Below are 18,071 nucleotides of genomic sequence, written 5' to 3' on the forward strand. Positions count from 1 at the left end.
ACGTTATCTCCCGGGACGAGTAGCCACGTTAGTTAGCCAACAACCAGCCAGGCAGCGCCGTTATCTCCCGGGACGAGTAGCCACGTTAGTTAGCCAGCAACCTGCTCTCACCATGTCTCCCTCCCCAGCCCCCTGCTCTCATCCAGTCCCCTGCTCTCACCATGTCTCCCTCCCCAGCCCCCTGCTCTCATCCCGGCCCCTGCTCTCACCATGTCTCCCTCCCCAGTCCCCTGCTCTCATCCCTGCTGGCTAACTAACGTGGCTACTCGTCCCGGGAGATAACGTTCCTCAACGTTATATAGACAGGTCATGTTTTGTAAACTGACGTTATGTTTAGAATGGGAATACATGGGTCGGGAAAGATAGTTAGCTCAAAGCTAATCCGGAGGGCAGCTAACAGTAGCTACTGTCTAACTGTGATGCATTTTCTGTTTGCAGTCCAATGTTCACCAAAACACACACCCACACACTTATAATTTGTTCCTCAACGTTATATAGACAGGTCATGTTTTGTAAACTGACGTTATGTTTAGAATGGGAATACATGGGTCGGGAAAGATAGTTAGCTCAAAGCTAATCCGGAGGGCAGCTAACAGTAGCTACTGTCTAACTGTGATGCATTTTCTGTTTGCAGTCCAATGTTCACCAAAACACACACCCACACACTTATAATTTGTTCCTCAACGTTATATAGACAGGTCATGTTTTGTAAACTGACGTTATGTTTAGAATGGGAATACATGGGTCGGGAAAGATAGTTAGCTCAAAGCTAATCCGGAGGGCAGCTAACAGTAGCTACTGTCTAACTGTGATGCATTTTCTGTTTGCAGTCCAATGTTCACCAAAACACACACCCACACACTTATAATTTGTTCCTCAACGTTATATAGACAGGTCATGTTTTGTAAACTGACGTTATGTTTAGAATGGGAATACATGGGTCGGGAAAGATAGTTAGCTCAAAGCTAATCCGGAGGGCAGCTAACAGTAGCTACTGTCTAACTGTGATGCATTTTCTGTTTGCAGTCCAATGTTCACCAAAACACACACCCACACACTTATAATTTGTTCCTCAACGTTATATAGACAGGTCATGTTTTGTAAACTGACGTTATGTTTAGAATGGGAATACATGGGTCGGGAAAGATAGTTAGCTCAAAGCTAATCCGGCCTGTTTAACCACTAGCTTCTGTTAGCTAATGAAGGCTAATGCTGGCTGAGCAAGGAAACTAACAGTAAACGTTTTTACATGAAATACAGCCCAAAAACCCTGCTGACAAACGTTTGCTTATTAAATACATTCTATACTATAATAATACAAACGTTTCATTGCCTCTCTGTGCCGACAAAGTTGTTTAAATAAGGGGAGAAAAGTAGCTAAAACCAATGTATTTGGATGGGACAGGAAGTACTATTGGCAACCGGAAGTCAGCCGGAAGTGCCTACTTTCAATTTGTGCAAGTGGAGAATTGAAGTGCAGTGGTCTCTATCATAGATATATAGAACACTAGATAGCTTACCCGCGCTGCCGGCCAATGGAGAGCGACGTCGTCGTAGGGCCGCCATCTTGCTCGAGTCAGCCTTGAGTGAGAGTGAGTGATCTGCACAGACAAAAATACTCATAACTCGCTGAAATATTGACGGATTTACAAACGGGTTGGTTTGCTATAAACATCAAAGATGTAGTTATGATACTGCATGATACTTATAAAATGTTTTTTTTTAAAGATGTTTTTTTTTTTTTTTACAAACAGCTTGAATCATAGCCACATTAATAATGCTTGTAATAAACCAAACCGTTTGTAAATCCGTCAATATTTCAGCGAGTTAAATGAGTATTTTTGTCTGTGCAGCTCACTCACTCTCACTCGAGGCTGACTCGAGCAAGATGGCGGCGGTTCAGTGACGCTGTTGACTCCGCCTTAAGCTATCTAGTGTTCTATATATATCTATGGTCTCTATACCCAATCAGGACGGTAATGGGAGACGTTCCCTTTCTCGACTGTATCGCGAGAAATCGTGTCGGTTGACAACATGGTACGTGGCTTCACAGCTGTGGAGGACAGGGAGCGAGGAGCAAATCTGAACAAGTATGTTTTAGCGATAAATGTATCAACGTCGATATTATCATTTGGTTATATGAATACGGTGTGATTGTGTGAAATGGCGATGTTCTAGTTCATTGCAAAGGTTTCTCCTGACAGCTATGTTGGATGTTCAACAAACACAACAGAGTCTGTTTAGAGCTCGGTAGGTGGCTGCAAGCCACCGAACTGAACGCTGAAAAGAAAAAGCTTGATAAATCATTGTAAGAAGACGGTGATTATTATGGCGGACGTGGAGTCGTCTTTGGAGTTCTCCAGCTCGTTGACGAGCACGACACTTCCGCCACCGCGAACACGAATCTTCAAAATCATCGTGATCGGAGACTCGGGAGTCGGCAAGACCTGCCTCACCTACCGGTTCTGTGCAGGCAAGTTCCCTGAGAAAACCGAGGCCACGATCGGGGTGGACTTCAGGGAGAGACTAATCGAGATCGACGGCGAGAAAATCAAGGTGGGCTACAGAGTAGAGCTATTATTGGACCATATTCACGTTCGTCATATACGACATTATACATAACGTACCTATGCCCTTTTTCTCCATTTCATTATGTTCTACTCTATTAGTATTACTATTTCTGTTACCTCTTCTGCCTGTACCTCCCCTCCCCCATGCTGCTATGACACCTGGATTTCCCCAAGGGGATCAATAAAATAACACTTGACTGTCAGCTGGCACTACTGCATCCATCTATGTGTGTGTGTGTGTCCCTCCCCTCAGATCCAACTGTGGGACACGGCGGGCCAGGAGCGCTTCAGGAAGTCCATGGTGCAGCACTACTACCGCAACGTGCACGCCGTGGTCTTCGTCTACGACATAACCAGCGCCACCAGCTTCCGGAGCCTCCCGGCCTGGATCGAGGAGTGCAAGCAGCACGCCCTCGGCGCGGAGGTCCCCCGGATCCTGGTCGGCAACAAGTGCGACCTCCAGGACTCTGTCCAGGTGGGCACGGATGTGGCGCAGCAGTTCGCTGATGCCCACTCCATGCCCCTGTTCGAGACCTCCGCCAAGAACCCCAGCAGCCAGGGGGATGGCCATAGCCAGGGGAGCAGCGACCACGTGGAGGCCATTTTCATGACGGTGGCCCACAAGCTGAAGTCACAGAAGCCCCTGATGCTCAGCCAGCTACCCGGGGGCATAGGGAGACACGGGGACACGGTCACCCTGAAGAGAGGGGGTGGCGAGGGGGAGGAAGGGGCGAGGAGCTGGGGCTGCAGCAGCTGCTGATGAGAGGGGTAGAGGTGCATCTTGAAAGTAGTACTGAGCTAGTATTACACTGATCTGGGAACAGGACCACACAAGCTTCAGTATGACCTAAGTGTGCCCATCACTGACTGGTGTGAGATCAGCACTCCCGTTTTTAAGATGCTCCATGAATACGGACTAAGGAGTTTTATTTTGTGTCTTGTGTTTTTTTTTCAAGTTACCGTACCGTATGTAAATTCTCTGTCGTAACTTAACATGAACTATACAATGTTGCATTTTCACACTACTGAACAAAAGTGACATGGGCTGTATTTATTTGGTGCCCTGGTGCTCACGCTTTCACATTCATTCACCTCACCCAGCGCTCACACTTCCACATTCACAGTAAAGGCTGCACCTGCGCTGAAAGCGGGGTGTCTGTGGAGAGAGTGGATGGGCCTGCTGCCCTTTTTTTTTGGTTAAGCCGCATTCCATTCAAGTCAGAAGTTGGACATTTCTAGTCGGAGGTTGTGATGACAACCTCAGTGCATTCAGGGGTCCTGTTCAGAGAAACCTAGAGCTCTCTGCAAGAGGCTGACAAATCTATTTTGAGTTGAACAACGCTGGTATCTATCTGTATGTTAAACTGTGTATTCTGGGTGGTTTATACCTGGATTATATGTGACTTCAGCCATATGCCATATTTATTTAACATCAATTTGTACACTATGCTGCCATATTGATGTAACATCAACGTGTACAGTTATGCTTCCATATTGATGTAACATCAACGTACAACAGTATGCTTCCATATTGATGTAACATCAACGTGTACAATATGCTTCCATATTGACACGACATCAGATGAAGGGCATTTCAGTAACATGAAGGGCATTTCAGTAACATCACAGTTGCATCTAGCCCGAGTTTCCTACTTGGAATTTTCCGCCAGAATTTTTTACTTTCCCACATGTCAGGAGCACAGCATTAACCTCGGAGCGCCTGACTCTAGGTAGGGACGTAGGTGTTAATGATTGTTGCGCTTTTCTGCCGTGTCAGCAATCAATGGGCCCCTCAGCCTCCTAGTGGCCTACTTGCTTGTTAACCTCCTAGTGGCCTACTTGCTTGTTAACCTAGTGTTTAGAGTAAATAACACACTTGTTTTTTCTGTCTGAGCTGAAAGGAACAATCTAAAAAGAACTGTTCTTGACCAGTGCAGTACACACCAGATTAGGTCAGTGTTGCCCAGAGACGACAGACCCAGAGATGAAACTGGAGGTTGATTTATTACGTTTTGACAGAAGGAACAAAAAAGACAATCCTCCAAATTAAATGTGTGCTCAAGACACCGGCTCCTCTTCCCAAGGGGATGATATCAAAAGAACCTTGTTCTCGTCAGAACTAGTGATACATATAGCTGTCATACATGACCTTGAAGGCTACAGTAGTCCACATGTTAACAAAATATTACGACCATGTCAATTTTCTGTATGTTTTGCACAAATGGAAAAATGACAGTTGACTTTTGACTTTTTTGAGAAGCTTTTAAAAACCCAAATACAAAGATAATAAACATATCTGATGGGGGAAAAAACACAATCCTCCAAATTGAATGTGTTGTGTGCCCAATACACCAGCTCGGTACACAAATGGAGAGAGAAAGTGGGAAATATTAGCTTGCTAGCTTAATTTACGTGGTAAAGTTAACATTATCTAAACGAGGGATAATACATGACAATGTAATGTATACACAACACATATGCATTGCAACTTTATTACATCATGTATGGGCAAAATAAACAATTTAAATGACAATTACAAAATGGATTATGATTGGGAAACAAGGGGAAAATTACACCCACCTCTTCTCAATGGGGTTATATCAAAAGGTGTATGGGGGCTAGGAGAAGGAAAGGTATAGAAGGTGGAGCTCTTCCAGTGCACACTACACAATACAGTGAGGTTCTTCTCAGTGGAGGCTATACTATAACTCGTCAGATAATACACATGTAATAACAGATGTTGACATTAATAACTATGCTACACTCACACATATATGTTAAATGTGCACTATACCGTTTCGGTGTTACATTTGCAGAGCCTGCACATATATTGCAAAACATAATTGCTATAAATGTAATTATTCTAGTTTGTGTCATAAATGAAAACAAAATCATTTTGAGGCACTGTAAACAAAACAGTCTAGAAGAACTTTGAAATAGTAAATATGTTTGAATAACACGGCCCTGCCATTGTACTGAACACAACTGAAACTTTAGCCTTTTCATATCTTTGCAGCTTCAAACAGAATTCCAGGGACCCAAGTTTGTTTATTCTGTAATGAAAAATATACAGTAGAAATCTCTCCCAACTTCTCTTGAGTTTCACATCCCTCTCCTGTACTGAACAGTGCACTTTTAAGCTTCATCCTTTACTCAATACATTTTTTCCAATGAAACTCATTGGTCAGGAACCTGGCTTAACCCATGTGTGTTAAGCCATCTCCTGATATCCATTTGCGGGTGTGTTAAGCTCAGTCCTACAACAAGGGCTGTGTCGGGCTAGCCAGTGACAACAAGATATAGATTGTTGTGTCGGGCTAGCCAGTGACAACAAGATATAGATTGTTGTGTCGGGCTAGCCAGTGACAACAACATATAGATTGTTGTGTCGGGCTAGCCAGTGACAACATATAGATTGACATATAGATTGTTGTGTCGGGCTAGCCAGTGACAACAACATATAGATTGTTGTGTAGGGCTAGCCAGTGACAACAACATATAGATTGTTGTGTCGGGCTAGCCAGTGACAACATATAGATTGACATATAGATTGTTGTGTCGGGCTAGCCAGTGACAACAACATATAGATTGTTGTGTAGGGCTAGCCAGTGACAACAACATATAGAATACTGTGTTGTAGGGCTAGCCAGTGACAACATATAGAATACAGTGTTGTGTAGGGCTAGCCAGTGACAAAGTATAGCCTACCTGTCAGTCTATATGTTTTTTAAGTGGACTGCACACACCTCTCAATCATCAATAGATGTAAACAAATGCCTATACCCATTGCTTATCCCATATTTAAGCTTACAATGCACTATTCAGGAGCGGCACGGTGGTGTAGTGGTTAAACACTGTTGCCTCACAGCAAGAAGGTCCAGGTTTCCATGATGCCAGTTACCCAGGTGGGGTATCTCCCAGGCCTTTCTGTGTGGAGTTTGCATGTTCCCCCCGTGCTCGCAAGGGTTTCCCCCCCGATAAGATAAACCCAATGGAAAAACATGCACAACAACAAGATCGCTAACGCTGTGGCGTCCTTGACGAAGACGGACAGGAGCACTTCGATTAGTCCCCTGGCGCGGCTCACGTTGCGCCTGTCTGCTCCCGGCTGCCCTTGGGGGGGAAGTACGACGGGATGGGTTAATCGCAGAGACGAATCGCATACATGCCGATGAATGACCTCTGAGCAGGTCCTAAATTATTATTATTATAATAATAATAATATAGATGTCAAGCAGAAACCTAAAACCTAGCACTATTGTATGAAACAACAAAAAGCCAGTAACATTGAACCGTTTTTCTTAACTTACGATATAACAAGCCTATAGTAAAGCAGACTGTCCCGTTTTGCATCCCTTCATCTTGGTGTGATTCAGAATGACTATTTTACTGCAAATAGTGCTACCCCCCTTTTTTGGGGCCACAGATGATCCTTCAGTTTGACACGTGCTTCTGATACGTATGTCATATATGTCCTGATGAATTGAAAATGGGGGACCCTGATGTAAACAAGACGAAAGTCTTTCTCTGGTCTGCATCCCCTTAACAATTGTGTGTATTGAGCTGTACTGTATTGTACCCATTCTACAATCTGTTAATAAAGTTTTCAATCAATCAATCAATACTGAGGGATAATGACTTTGACTTCTCTCATTCAGGAGTCAAACGGTTAAGAGGCCATGAAAGAGGAACCAAGGTTGATAAACATCAATTATTTTGTATGCAGCTGCTGGTCTCAAAGTGTGGAACACTAGATAGGGAACGTGTGTGGGCAACATGTAGTTGTATTGCTACTTTGTATTATGCTCCTTAAGTGTCTTTCTTTAGTTTATTTATATCAACATTATAGTTGACCAACCAATCAGGGGAGGGGTGTTTATATTTGCAGAGCCTGCAATCAGTTTACAAAACATGTAATTCAAAGGAATAATTCCACCTTGATACTTGAAAACAAAACCGCAGGCCTTGCCATCATAAACAGTGAAACGGTAAAAAAATTATTTGAATCAAAACAATTATTTTGAGCCACTGTGAACTAAACATAGGCCTAGAAGATACTTTAGTAAATAAATGTATATTTGTAAACAGAATTGCGAGGGCGTGGGTACTGTAAACAACAGTGAAATAGTAGCTTTTCAGGTAATTTTCTAACCTCTGTTCCAGGGACCCAGTTTACCTGAGAATAATTTATTCAGCGATGAAAATATACTGTAACATTTTTCACATCTCACTCTAAACTGCATAGTGCACCTTTAACATGTTTCCTTTCCAGAATAGTTGCTTATTTACCTTCTTCTGCTCACTTGTGTCGTGAACAATGGTACTGTGCATGTACCACCTTGTGTAATATAATCCTGATCTCATGAAGTGGCCTGAAAAAATCTTTAGCTACAGTACAGTAAATGAATTCAACAACACTCGGCTACTAGGAACTACAAGAACAGGAAGATGCTTGCAACAGTTTGTCATGTGTGGCCTTGCAATAAAGTACCCTAAACATTTCAGTGTTGCCAAGTCATCTTTCAGTTGTGTCATCTTTTCTTTCCAAGGATCACTTGAGAAGGAATTATATACAGTATATATATATATTTTTTTTTTACAGGTTTTATTAGTGAAATATATATATGATAAAATCACAGATTTGTCACAACATGAGAACATTATATATTATATGTATCTATATTATAAACAGGTGACACATTAAAAGAAAACCCTGAATAAATAAGTGGAGAAAGATAAGTACATAATGCAGATTATTCCATACAGTTGTATTGCATGATGCAATTAAACAATTCACATCTTATTGTGCTCTGTGGCAGATATGAAAATGCTGAGCAGGTTGACCTGAATTTTGGAAGAATGGTGTTCCATCCCTGCAGTAGAGTTCCAGAGACTTGTAGAATCTATGCCAATGTGATTTGAAGCTGTTCTGGCAGCTCTTGTTGGATTTTCCTTAAAATTCACCCGTCTGTACCTTACATTACAGGCACATAATTATTTGGCAGAATAGATTGGTTGATGATGAATATTGCACATAATGAGTTTCAGTCATAGGTCCTTCACAAAGACCAATATACGTTTTGGCGATTTAAAAACTCCCCATCTCTGCTGTGAGAAGAGAAGAGAGAAATGCTGGTCTTGATATAAAAAGGCACTGCTTAAATCCCCAAATGACCAAAGAAAACAACATTCAGATTAAGACAAGTGTTCTTTAAAAAGAAAAGAAAAAGAAAGCCTTTTATATCTTCTGTCTGGAGTATGTTTGGCATCACCTATCCAGAATGATTTGAAGGAATTATCCACAGAATGTCTTTGGAATAGATTCCATCTACAGAGGTCTGTGGACTAAAAAGCAAACATTGCCATGTCACTGTGGAGCTGCTATCATCAGGTAATCGGGCTGTAGGGAGGCCGTTTGGACGGCGCCTCCTCTTCCTCTGTCAACTGGGCAGGAGAGTTGAACAGCCTGTCATCACACCCTACTGGATTGAGAGGGAAGTTACATGGACATCGAAAACTATGAAAACAAGGTATTTTGTGATGTCAGTGTAAGCAGAGACTGTCATTTCATGTTCAGACTAATTCCTATTAATGGCCATGTATGTTCAGACTACCCCACCTTTTCATTTAACTGACAGCATAATAACAAAAACATGGGGTTCTTCTTACCTTGCCAGGTACACACTAGCTCAGTTCCTGGGTAAGGGTCGCTCTGGGGAACCAGTGTCTCCTAGAGTGTACACAGACACGCAACATATGACATAATTTGTTAGTCTAATATGGTTTGACTTCATATCTCCTTGTGTTGAAGTGAATAGAGTTGGTGATGCATGCATGTATTTTGGACTGTGGAGTGTAATGAATTATTTTTATTCTAAACTCACGTGAAATTGTATCAAAGTGTATAAGGTACATGTTAAAATGTGGCCAATAAATACACCTTCTTTTAAGTGCTAGTCCGACACAACTTTATTATTATTATAATTTTTAATGGTAATAGAAATTCTCTGATACGGATATCCTGGCCTGGTATCAGCCAGATTTCTGACACAAGTATTGGTCCATCCCTAGTTAGAATGATGCAGGTTCTGTTGTGTTGTCCTACCAGTCCAGTCCTGGCATCATAGCAGGCACAGAGTGGCAGACTGCGGCAGCCGAGGTAGGCGATGAGTGAGGAGAGGAGCAGGCTGATGACGCAGGACAGCAGGATGGTGGCGTTCGCTGCCTTGACCATCCGATGCAGGACAAACGACTGAGCACAGAGACAGAGATGGTCACATGAGTCATGCCTGGATGTGGTCCTGGATGGACCTAGAGACAAACGCCTCGTGAGCCCCAGGAGTCTAGGATCCAATTGTATAATTTACGAAAACACCCTAGAAAATATCCTGTCCCATCAAAGGTATTGTTGTTAAAAAAGAAATGTACAAGTATTATTAGTACATTATACTGTATACTATGTACTTTTGTACCACAACACCTGGGACACCTAGGATGTGTGTTTTACTACTACCGCCTTTATAAGAATGCAGTACATTTCTATACATGAGTACAACAATTGATGGGGCTCAAGGTTTAAGATAACGCTGGGCATTAGGACATGAGAACCAGGTGAAATTAAACATCCAAATGAAATTAAGATTTTATAGAGAGTGATTCTGCGTGCATGTGTATGTACCACTTCAGGACTGTGGTGGTGGTGGAAAACCTCTGCATCCTCCTCCCCATAAGTCAGCGTCAGACAGGAGTAGGCAGACACAATCACCACGGCAACGCAGGACAACACAGCTGACACCATCATCACACTCACCTAAGACAGAGAGGACAGGGTTAACAAAGGAAACTATAACAGAAGAATGCCAGCGTTTCATGCTCTGCTTGGTGCCAGACCTGTGCCAGTTCTATTGAAGCCTTGTATAAAAATATACAAGCTATCTGAGGAAATATACAGTACATCAACCAATATATCAAACGTTAGCTAGCTAACTATAATGCAACAAATTGCTGATGATTCTGACATCCGAGGCAATAACCTGTTTAAATTACAGGTCATAAATCGAGATTGATGATCCCATTTAACACAATGGACCTCATGATCGAACATGTACGTAACAATCTTTGTAAGTAGTTTGTACGAACAAATTTACAAAAGTCCTCCTCCGGAAGCCTGAACGCATGAAACGGTATTCGTAAATGACCAAAGTGTTCTCAGTTGAATGAAGAACGTCACACATTTTTAAACTGAAAGCGTGTTCTCTTACACCTGAATTTGCATACAGAAACGCTCCGCCAGCTCCTTATAAAGGAGGCTAAGAATTTCACTTTGAGTTATGCTGACCCTTGTGAGGACCGTGTCCACAGGCAACGCAAAAGCAATTTGCGATTGATCAAAATTAGATTTGATTAGATTAAAATGTATTGTCATCATACAGCACAAGTACAATACAACAAAAATACAAATGTAACAGTAAAGTGTGCAATAGTAACATACAATGCACAGGTGATTAAACTGGGTATAAAATATATAAATACTACTATTAATAGAGTAATAGTGCTCATCAGATGCATGTACAGAGTTGTATTAATATGTACAGTGATACAGGTATAAAGACCCTATAGTAATAAGTCATACTGTGTAGAACATGACATCTTAGGGTGATATCTTATTTAGTAGAGTCAATACGGGTACAAGGCCACCCAGAAAAAGCGCCATGGGACGAGTTAACAGGAGAGTTTAACGTGGTGTCAGGAGAGGAGCACACAAAAAGATTCAGCAGTCCGATGCTGCGCTTGGAACGACTGCACGCTTGGCTCACCACCTCCTGCTCCTTCTGGGGTGGTGAGTGTGGTCATGAACCAGGGGGCCAGCGCATATCCGCAATCTCCTAATAAAACAAGTCATTAGAATAATAGAAGCCTACTGTTGCTGGAAAGATTCATTATGCACGTATACAGTACATACCAATTAGCCATGTGTCTCCAGCATCTCCTTGCTCAAGGTGCACATCCACAGATCTGATCTGTTCTGTAAGATGTAGGAGTTAGGTTCACCTCCTGGGAAGCGCGAGACCACATAGAGCTGGTGGTTGACGCGCAAGTCCCCAAGGTGGACAGTACCTGGACGTGTGGTGGCACAGGGTTTGAGTGCCTAGTCCGGCTCCTCAGTGCATGATCAGAGATATCTTCCAGCAGCAATAGATATGCCATATTGTGTGTGGTACAGGGTTCTACTAAGGGGGAGCTAAAGGGACACGGGCTCCCCTGAAAACCTATTTTGAGACATTCAGGGGGAGCTCTACAACATTGTCCATTTGTGTGTGACACAGGTTATAGATTTTATGTACATTAAGCTTCCTTAAATAAATAATAAAAACATTTGTTGATTGTTGTGTGTTTATTCACTAATAAAATTCCAATTTCCAAACATTTGTCTACAATAATAAACGCAATGCAGTGTCTATTCCTGCTGTGGCCATTAATGCGGGGCGGTGCTGCACTCAAATCACTGTTTGCCACTTGAACTTTTCTTCACTGAGTTAGCACGGTCCTTGAATGGTAAACTAGAAAAAAGCTGATTTTATTTGTAATTTTTTACGTCTATATGGAGACATGTCAAAACATCCAAGCCTCGGACAATTTGGATTCACCAAAAAAAATAAAAAGACTGACAACCAGTGATTACAACAGTGATGACAACAGTGCACCAGCTACTACAGCCTGGGCCCCGTTCCCCGTACCTGGATAACTGAGTTAGCCGGATAATTTCCAGTCAAGCCTGACTTAAGCCGGACCTTCCTGTTCCCCGACGCTCGATTGTCCAAATCACCATGACAACAGATCAAAAAGTTTGAGCCTGGTCGAGAGCAGGGTTAACTTCAGTTAGCCGGATGAACCATGGCCACGCCCCCGCAAAGAAATGACAGCTCGCTTCCTGAAATGATTCTCACAGTCTAGAGATCCCATTTATACCATTCTGAATTATGTTTCTGTGCTTCGTTTTCCTAGAGGGGGCTTTTGAAATGTATAATAATAGAACTAAATGCTGATAATAAATCATATTGAGCCTATAGATTTACTTTGTCCTAAATAAAATAATGCACGTCATATACGGCGCTCGGAGTCGCGATACATGCTGCATGTGGTTATTTTAATAACGGCGCATTGCAAATGTGAATCCCGCGGGGATATTTTTAATGAATGAAACCTATCGGCCGTTTGGCTCTGATTAGTTTCATATATTCTCCGCTGTAGATTTGCTTAACGGAGCGCCCGGATTGTGTTTCATTCAAGCATAAAATTGAAGTGTCTATGCGGGGATTGTGGTTTTTGTGTGATATTGTAACTGGGATTAAAATGTCTGATGAGATGCGCTGTTTGACGGATTTGAGAAATTGAATGAGCCGTTGACGTCACATTAATGCATTTGAGAATAAAGAGATAAAACTTCATTCAAAAGTAAAATATTCTAAACACGGGTCTCTCGTCCATTAATGGATAAACAATGAATATATCCCGTCTGGCACAGTGGCGCAGCGGCTAGTGCTGAATCCTGGCAACCGGGCGACCGGTGTTCGAAACCCCGCGTTTCCAATATAATTTTTTTGGAATATAATATTAATGATTATACGCAAAAGTAGCCTAGTTTTAAGTTAAAATATTATAAATCTACATGCATTGAGGATGTCATTCTTTATATAGCTCTCAACATGCACCAAATTGAATTATTCCTACATTGCAAAAAGAAGGAAAAGACTAGGAGAAGTGGGATTCGAACCCGGGCCGTCTGCGTGAAAGTCAAAACCACAAACCGTCACACCACAGTGCAGATAAGTAAAAGATCCACCATACATCAATCAATGGGTAAGAGAGCCGTATCCTTATTCTGTATAACAGTTAAACTAATTATTTTCGCTAGCAAGATCTCATTTGATTATTCAATCAATAAACCTACTGCCAGCAGGCAAGTTTAAAGAAATATAATCTGATTGATTGGGGTAATGAGGGACTTAAAATTAGCCTATAGATCATGCATTTAACTTGTCGGCGAGGCTATTGAGCCATACTGCAATCTGTTAATAAAGTTTTAAATCAATTAATCAATCAATGCCGTTAGAAAATCAGGATCTCTGCTATCGATACGTGCTGGCTTTTCAACTGAAGCGGCCGCGCGCACTTATCCTGGGTCTCAAGTCTGGTTCGAGTTAACGAGACTGAATCCACCTTCGAGGAACAGGAAAATCCCGGCTTCAAACATCGGGTTAATTGAATCTGGATAATGGGACTCTTGATCGACTTAGTTGAACCAGGTACGGGGAATAGGGCCCTGAGCCAACATTATTTTGTGGCGGCACCGGTTGTTGACAGTGACAGCTCCAAGGAGAGAGAGGCTTCAGCACCAGAAACCACCGCCGCTACCTGCAGCAGCGACATTGATGCAACATTACCTTTCAACTTGACAACAGAGCACCAGGAAAATGCTAGTAAGACTTCAAACAGCAAGTCTGACCTTCTTGCCCACCTCAGCTGAGTGTTAAAGGGGTTTTCTGCCGTGAATTCTACTGACATACAAGTTGCATGAGCAAAGCCTCTGCTTGCTTCTCTTTGTGAATCTGAATGGACCCAAGAATGCCATATGACATGTCATGCACATACGTATATTCGATTATTATTATTCGAAGTTTGAAAAGACCATGAAAGACCATCCCTGTTTTTCTGGCCACAAACTAAATGGGTATCTTAAAGCTACATGCGAGATTGTTTTGTTTGAGTTTTGCTCCAAAAATAAATCTTAAAAAGGTGGACACACTGACACAGTCCACTGTGAGCAAGTTTCATTGGCCAGTGTAGCAGCAGTGCAGAGATATTCCATTATAAAGTTCTAAAAGAGAGGCTCCCCCTTCTAACCAACCAGAGAAGTGCAAAGGGAATTTTGTTAGAATAAGTATGACATCTGGTGATTAGTCTACATGGTCCACCACTAAAAGTGCTTATTTCAATGAAATTCCATGTAAGCTTCTCTGATTGGCTAGAACAGCGTTTCCCAAACTCTGGGTCGCGGACCCGTTTTTATTGGGTCGCCAATAAAAAAATAAAATAAAAATTATATATATATATATATATATATATATTTTTTTTATAAAAAAAAAAGCTGTAGATGTGTTGATTCAGTTTGGCACCACATACTTATGTGAATCTGGGTTTTCTACTCTAGCATACCTGAAAAACAAATACAGAAACAGACTAAATGCTCAGCATGACCTCAGAATAGCACTTTAAAAAACAAAGCCCAGAATAGATCTCCTGGTTGAAAACTTCAACCAGCCACATACCTCTCATTAGATTTCATTGTGCCATAGATGAAATATTATACCCCTTCTAGCATGATGTCAGGTCAGTAGAATTTTAAAATAAGTCAGTACAAATTAATCAGAATGTTGCTCAATGTTGGGGTTTAAGGTTGAGGGACTGAGGGAGGGGGTAAGAAATAGAGAGTTGAAAAAGGGGTGAGAAATAGAAAGGAGAGTAGAACATGTTTGTTCATTTAAAAGTGTTACAAAATTGTATGTATATATGTTATGAGGTGGTGAGCAACTTAACATTACACTCTGATTATTGCTGTGATGTACTTCTATAATTAAATAAATACATTTCATATACATTTTTAATTCATGGTTTGTTGTGTTCTTTATCAGTAGTTTATAAATGTATGTTATGGCAATTCATGATGTATTTTTGTAAGTTTGGGTCCCGGGGAAACACCAACTTTCTCTTTTGGGTCTCGAGCTGAAAAAGTTTGGGAACCCCTGGGCTAGAAGACCATGGAGAGGTTAGTCCTGGAGCAACTCCGCCCGGTGATCAAACCCCACCTAGACCCACTCCAGTTCGCCTACCAGCCCTGACTTGGGGTAGAGGATGCTGTCATCTACCTGCTAAACCGAGCCTACACTCACCTAGACAAGCTGGGGAGCACTGTGAGAGTCATGTTCTTTGACTTCTCCAGTGCTTTTGATACCATAAGGGCTGCTGGGTGAGAAGTTAGAGGCGATGCAGGTAGAGGCCCCCCTGGTGTCCTGGGTTGTTGACTATCTGACGGGCAGACCACAGTACGTGTGCCTACGGAGCTGTGTGTCAGACAGACTGGTCAGCAACACCGGGGCCCCGCAGGGGACAGTCCTCTCTCCCTTCCTCTTCACAGTCTACACCAACAACTTCCACTATCGGTCAGAGTCCTGCCACCTTCAGAAGTTTTCTGATGACTCTGCGATAGTGGGATGTATAAAGAACGGTGACGAGAGGGAATACCGGGAACTGGTAGTGGACTTCGTCACATGGTGTGATAAAAACCACCTGCAGCTAAATGTGGCGAAGACCAGGTGGTGGAACTGGGGAGGAGAAGGAGTGCACCTGTGACCCCCGTTTCCATCAGGGGAGTCGATGTGGACATGGTTGAGGAGTACAAATACCTCGGTGTGCACATCGACAACAAACTGAACGGGTCAAAACACGCAGAGGCACTGTACAAGAAGGGCCAGAGCCGACTCTACTTCCTCAGAAGTCTGAGATCCTTCAATGTCTGTACAAGGATGTTGAGGATGTTCTATGAGTCGGTGGTGGCGGGCACCTTCTTGTACGCTGTGACCTGCTGGGGCAGCGGACTGAGAGCAGGGGACACAAACAGGCTGGATAAGCTGGTCAGGAAGGCCAGTAGCGTGGTTGGGGTGGAGCTGGACTCCCTAGCGAGGGTGGCAGAGAGGAGGAGCCTTGCTAAGCTCCAGGCCATCAGGGAAAACCCCTCCCACCCACTATACACAGACTTGGCTGACAGGAGGAGCATGTTCAGTGCTAGGCTCACACTATATGCATCACTGTGCCTCACTGCATCACTGAGCACAGAGTGACAGTTACCATCTTCCTGGACTCTTACTTTTGAAACAGCACTGTAGACCTCAGTATATTTTTACTGTATTTATTTACTGTGTATATTTTATTCCATTTTATTCTATTCTTAGGCAATTTGATTTGTTATTCTTATTCGTGACCTGTTCTGTCTAAATGTTTAATATTGAGCGATTTGCAGTGTCAAATTTCCCTCAGGATAATAAAAGTATTTCTATTCTATTCTATTCTAAGGTTGAGCCTCTCCGTGTTTAGAATGGAATATCTCTGCACTGCTGCTATGGTGGTCAATTAAACTCTCTCTCAGTTGACTGTACATCAGTGTATCCATGTTACGATATGTTTTGGAGCAATTTTTTTTTAAATCTTCTAAATCGGTGTTAGAAAATCTTAAAACATTGTAGCTTTAATCTCATCGGTTATTCCAGAGAGTTGAATGGACTTCAGTGACTTACCAGTATTGGGTTTTTCCTCTGGGAAGCGAACAGTGCCAGTACACCTGGGCAGGACATAATCTACACAAGGAAGTGGAACACATGGTCGGGAAGGGAGGAAATGAGTGAGAAGATAAGCATACAACCCTCATAAAATGCAACTCCCATTAAACACAATCCCAGTAAAACACAACCTCAAGTAAAACACAACACAACCCCAGTAAAACACAACCTCAAATAAAACACAATTTAGGTCCCATAAGGTGTTGGTTAATAATATGCCATTTCTAATGTAACAAAAAAAAATCAGTTAAAATTGAATCCAGTTTCAAGTTCAACTAAATAGATGATAGAATCTAATCAGTTATCACTCAGGGGAAGCCTTTGGATGGGTATAAAGAATGTTGTGGAGGCCCCAGTTTGGCCAGTCTACTGTCAACACATTCAGAAGTTGATCACAATGTTGAGAGGGTGGTCGGTAGCTCACCAGTCCTCCCCACACCGGGGCTCTGGTGACGCTCAATGGGGTGTCCTTGCGGAAAACCGCGTCCATGAATCCGCAGACCACGCAGAACGCCGCGCAGGCCATCTGGAGGATCCCCAGTACCACCACACCGCGCTGGTTGAAGATGAAATACCTGTAGCGGTCCATCCCTCAGACACCCGAGGCAGGCTGAGGACGGCCACAGAAACGTATAGTAGGATACACGCAGCCGCAGGCAACCTTTTCTTCACGTTTTTGTATCAGCGTTTAGGCTACTTCGTCTCAGATGTACGTTTTGCTATTAATCACGCAGCCAGTTAAAATGTTTGTCGACTCCCCGCCGCGAATAGCTGAACTATTGATGTCGTATAATTATAAACACGTGGTGATTGGTGGTGGTCATATCCTTTGTCTCTAAGTATAAAGCCGTACAGCACTTAATGCCTAACGGCATATAGTCAAACACACAAAAGGCAATTATTAGACTCTTAAATTACATTCACAAAGCGTAATGTAACCTACCTTTCCTCCCCTTCCGGGCTGCTGAGACAGGTGAACGCCAGCGGGTTACCCATTAACCTGAACAGGCCACCCCGCCACTCACAGACGCAAAATTACATGCAAATAAAAATGGGAATACCACCCATTTTAAGAATCCACACGACCTTAGGGAAAGTTCAGTCAATA

The 18,071-nt window shown here is 42.6% G+C and overlaps 2 protein-coding genes across 2 annotated transcripts; one reads left to right on the forward strand and one right to left on the reverse strand.

Annotated features, from left to right (window-relative positions):
• The first annotated feature begins 2,047 nt into the window (after positions 1-2,047).
• rab33ba (RAB33B, member RAS oncogene family a) lies at positions 2,048-8,051 on the forward strand. Its single transcript, XM_084332349.1, has 2 exons — positions 2,048-2,556; positions 2,824-8,051. The coding sequence occupies exons 1-2, from the start codon at positions 2,329-2,331 to the stop codon at positions 3,328-3,330; spliced, it is 735 nt and encodes a 244-aa protein (XP_084188475.1). The 5' UTR covers positions 2,048-2,328; the 3' UTR covers positions 3,331-8,051.
• A 906-nt stretch (positions 8,052-8,957) lies between these two features.
• Positions 8,958-17,552, reverse strand: LOC311242991 (uncharacterized protein; the record flags this gene model as incomplete). The annotated part of the gene is made up of 6 exons (XM_084332053.1): positions 8,958-9,049; positions 9,240-9,300; positions 9,676-9,822; positions 10,249-10,380; positions 16,922-16,981; positions 17,388-17,552. 6 exons carry the CDS (start codon positions 17,550-17,552, stop codon positions 8,958-8,960), a joined length of 657 nt encoding a protein of 218 aa, XP_084188179.1.
• Between the last annotated feature and the right edge of the window lie 519 nt (positions 17,553-18,071).

Source organism: Notolepis coatsorum (assembly GCF_963971535.1).
Source record: "Notolepis coatsorum genome assembly, chromosome: 16".
Lineage (NCBI taxonomy): Eukaryota > Metazoa > Chordata > Actinopteri > Aulopiformes > Paralepididae > Notolepis > Notolepis coatsorum.

Excerpts from the sequence above, each read along its gene's own strand:
- rab33ba (XM_084332349.1), top strand. The coding sequence starts at position 2,329 with ATGGCGGACGTGGAGTCGTCTTTGGAGTTCTCCAGCTCGTTGACGAGC. Across the intron at positions 2,557-2,823 it reads TCGACGGCGAGAAAATCAAG|ATCCAACTGTGGGACACGGC; the intron begins GTGGGCTACAGA and ends CCCTCCCCTCAG.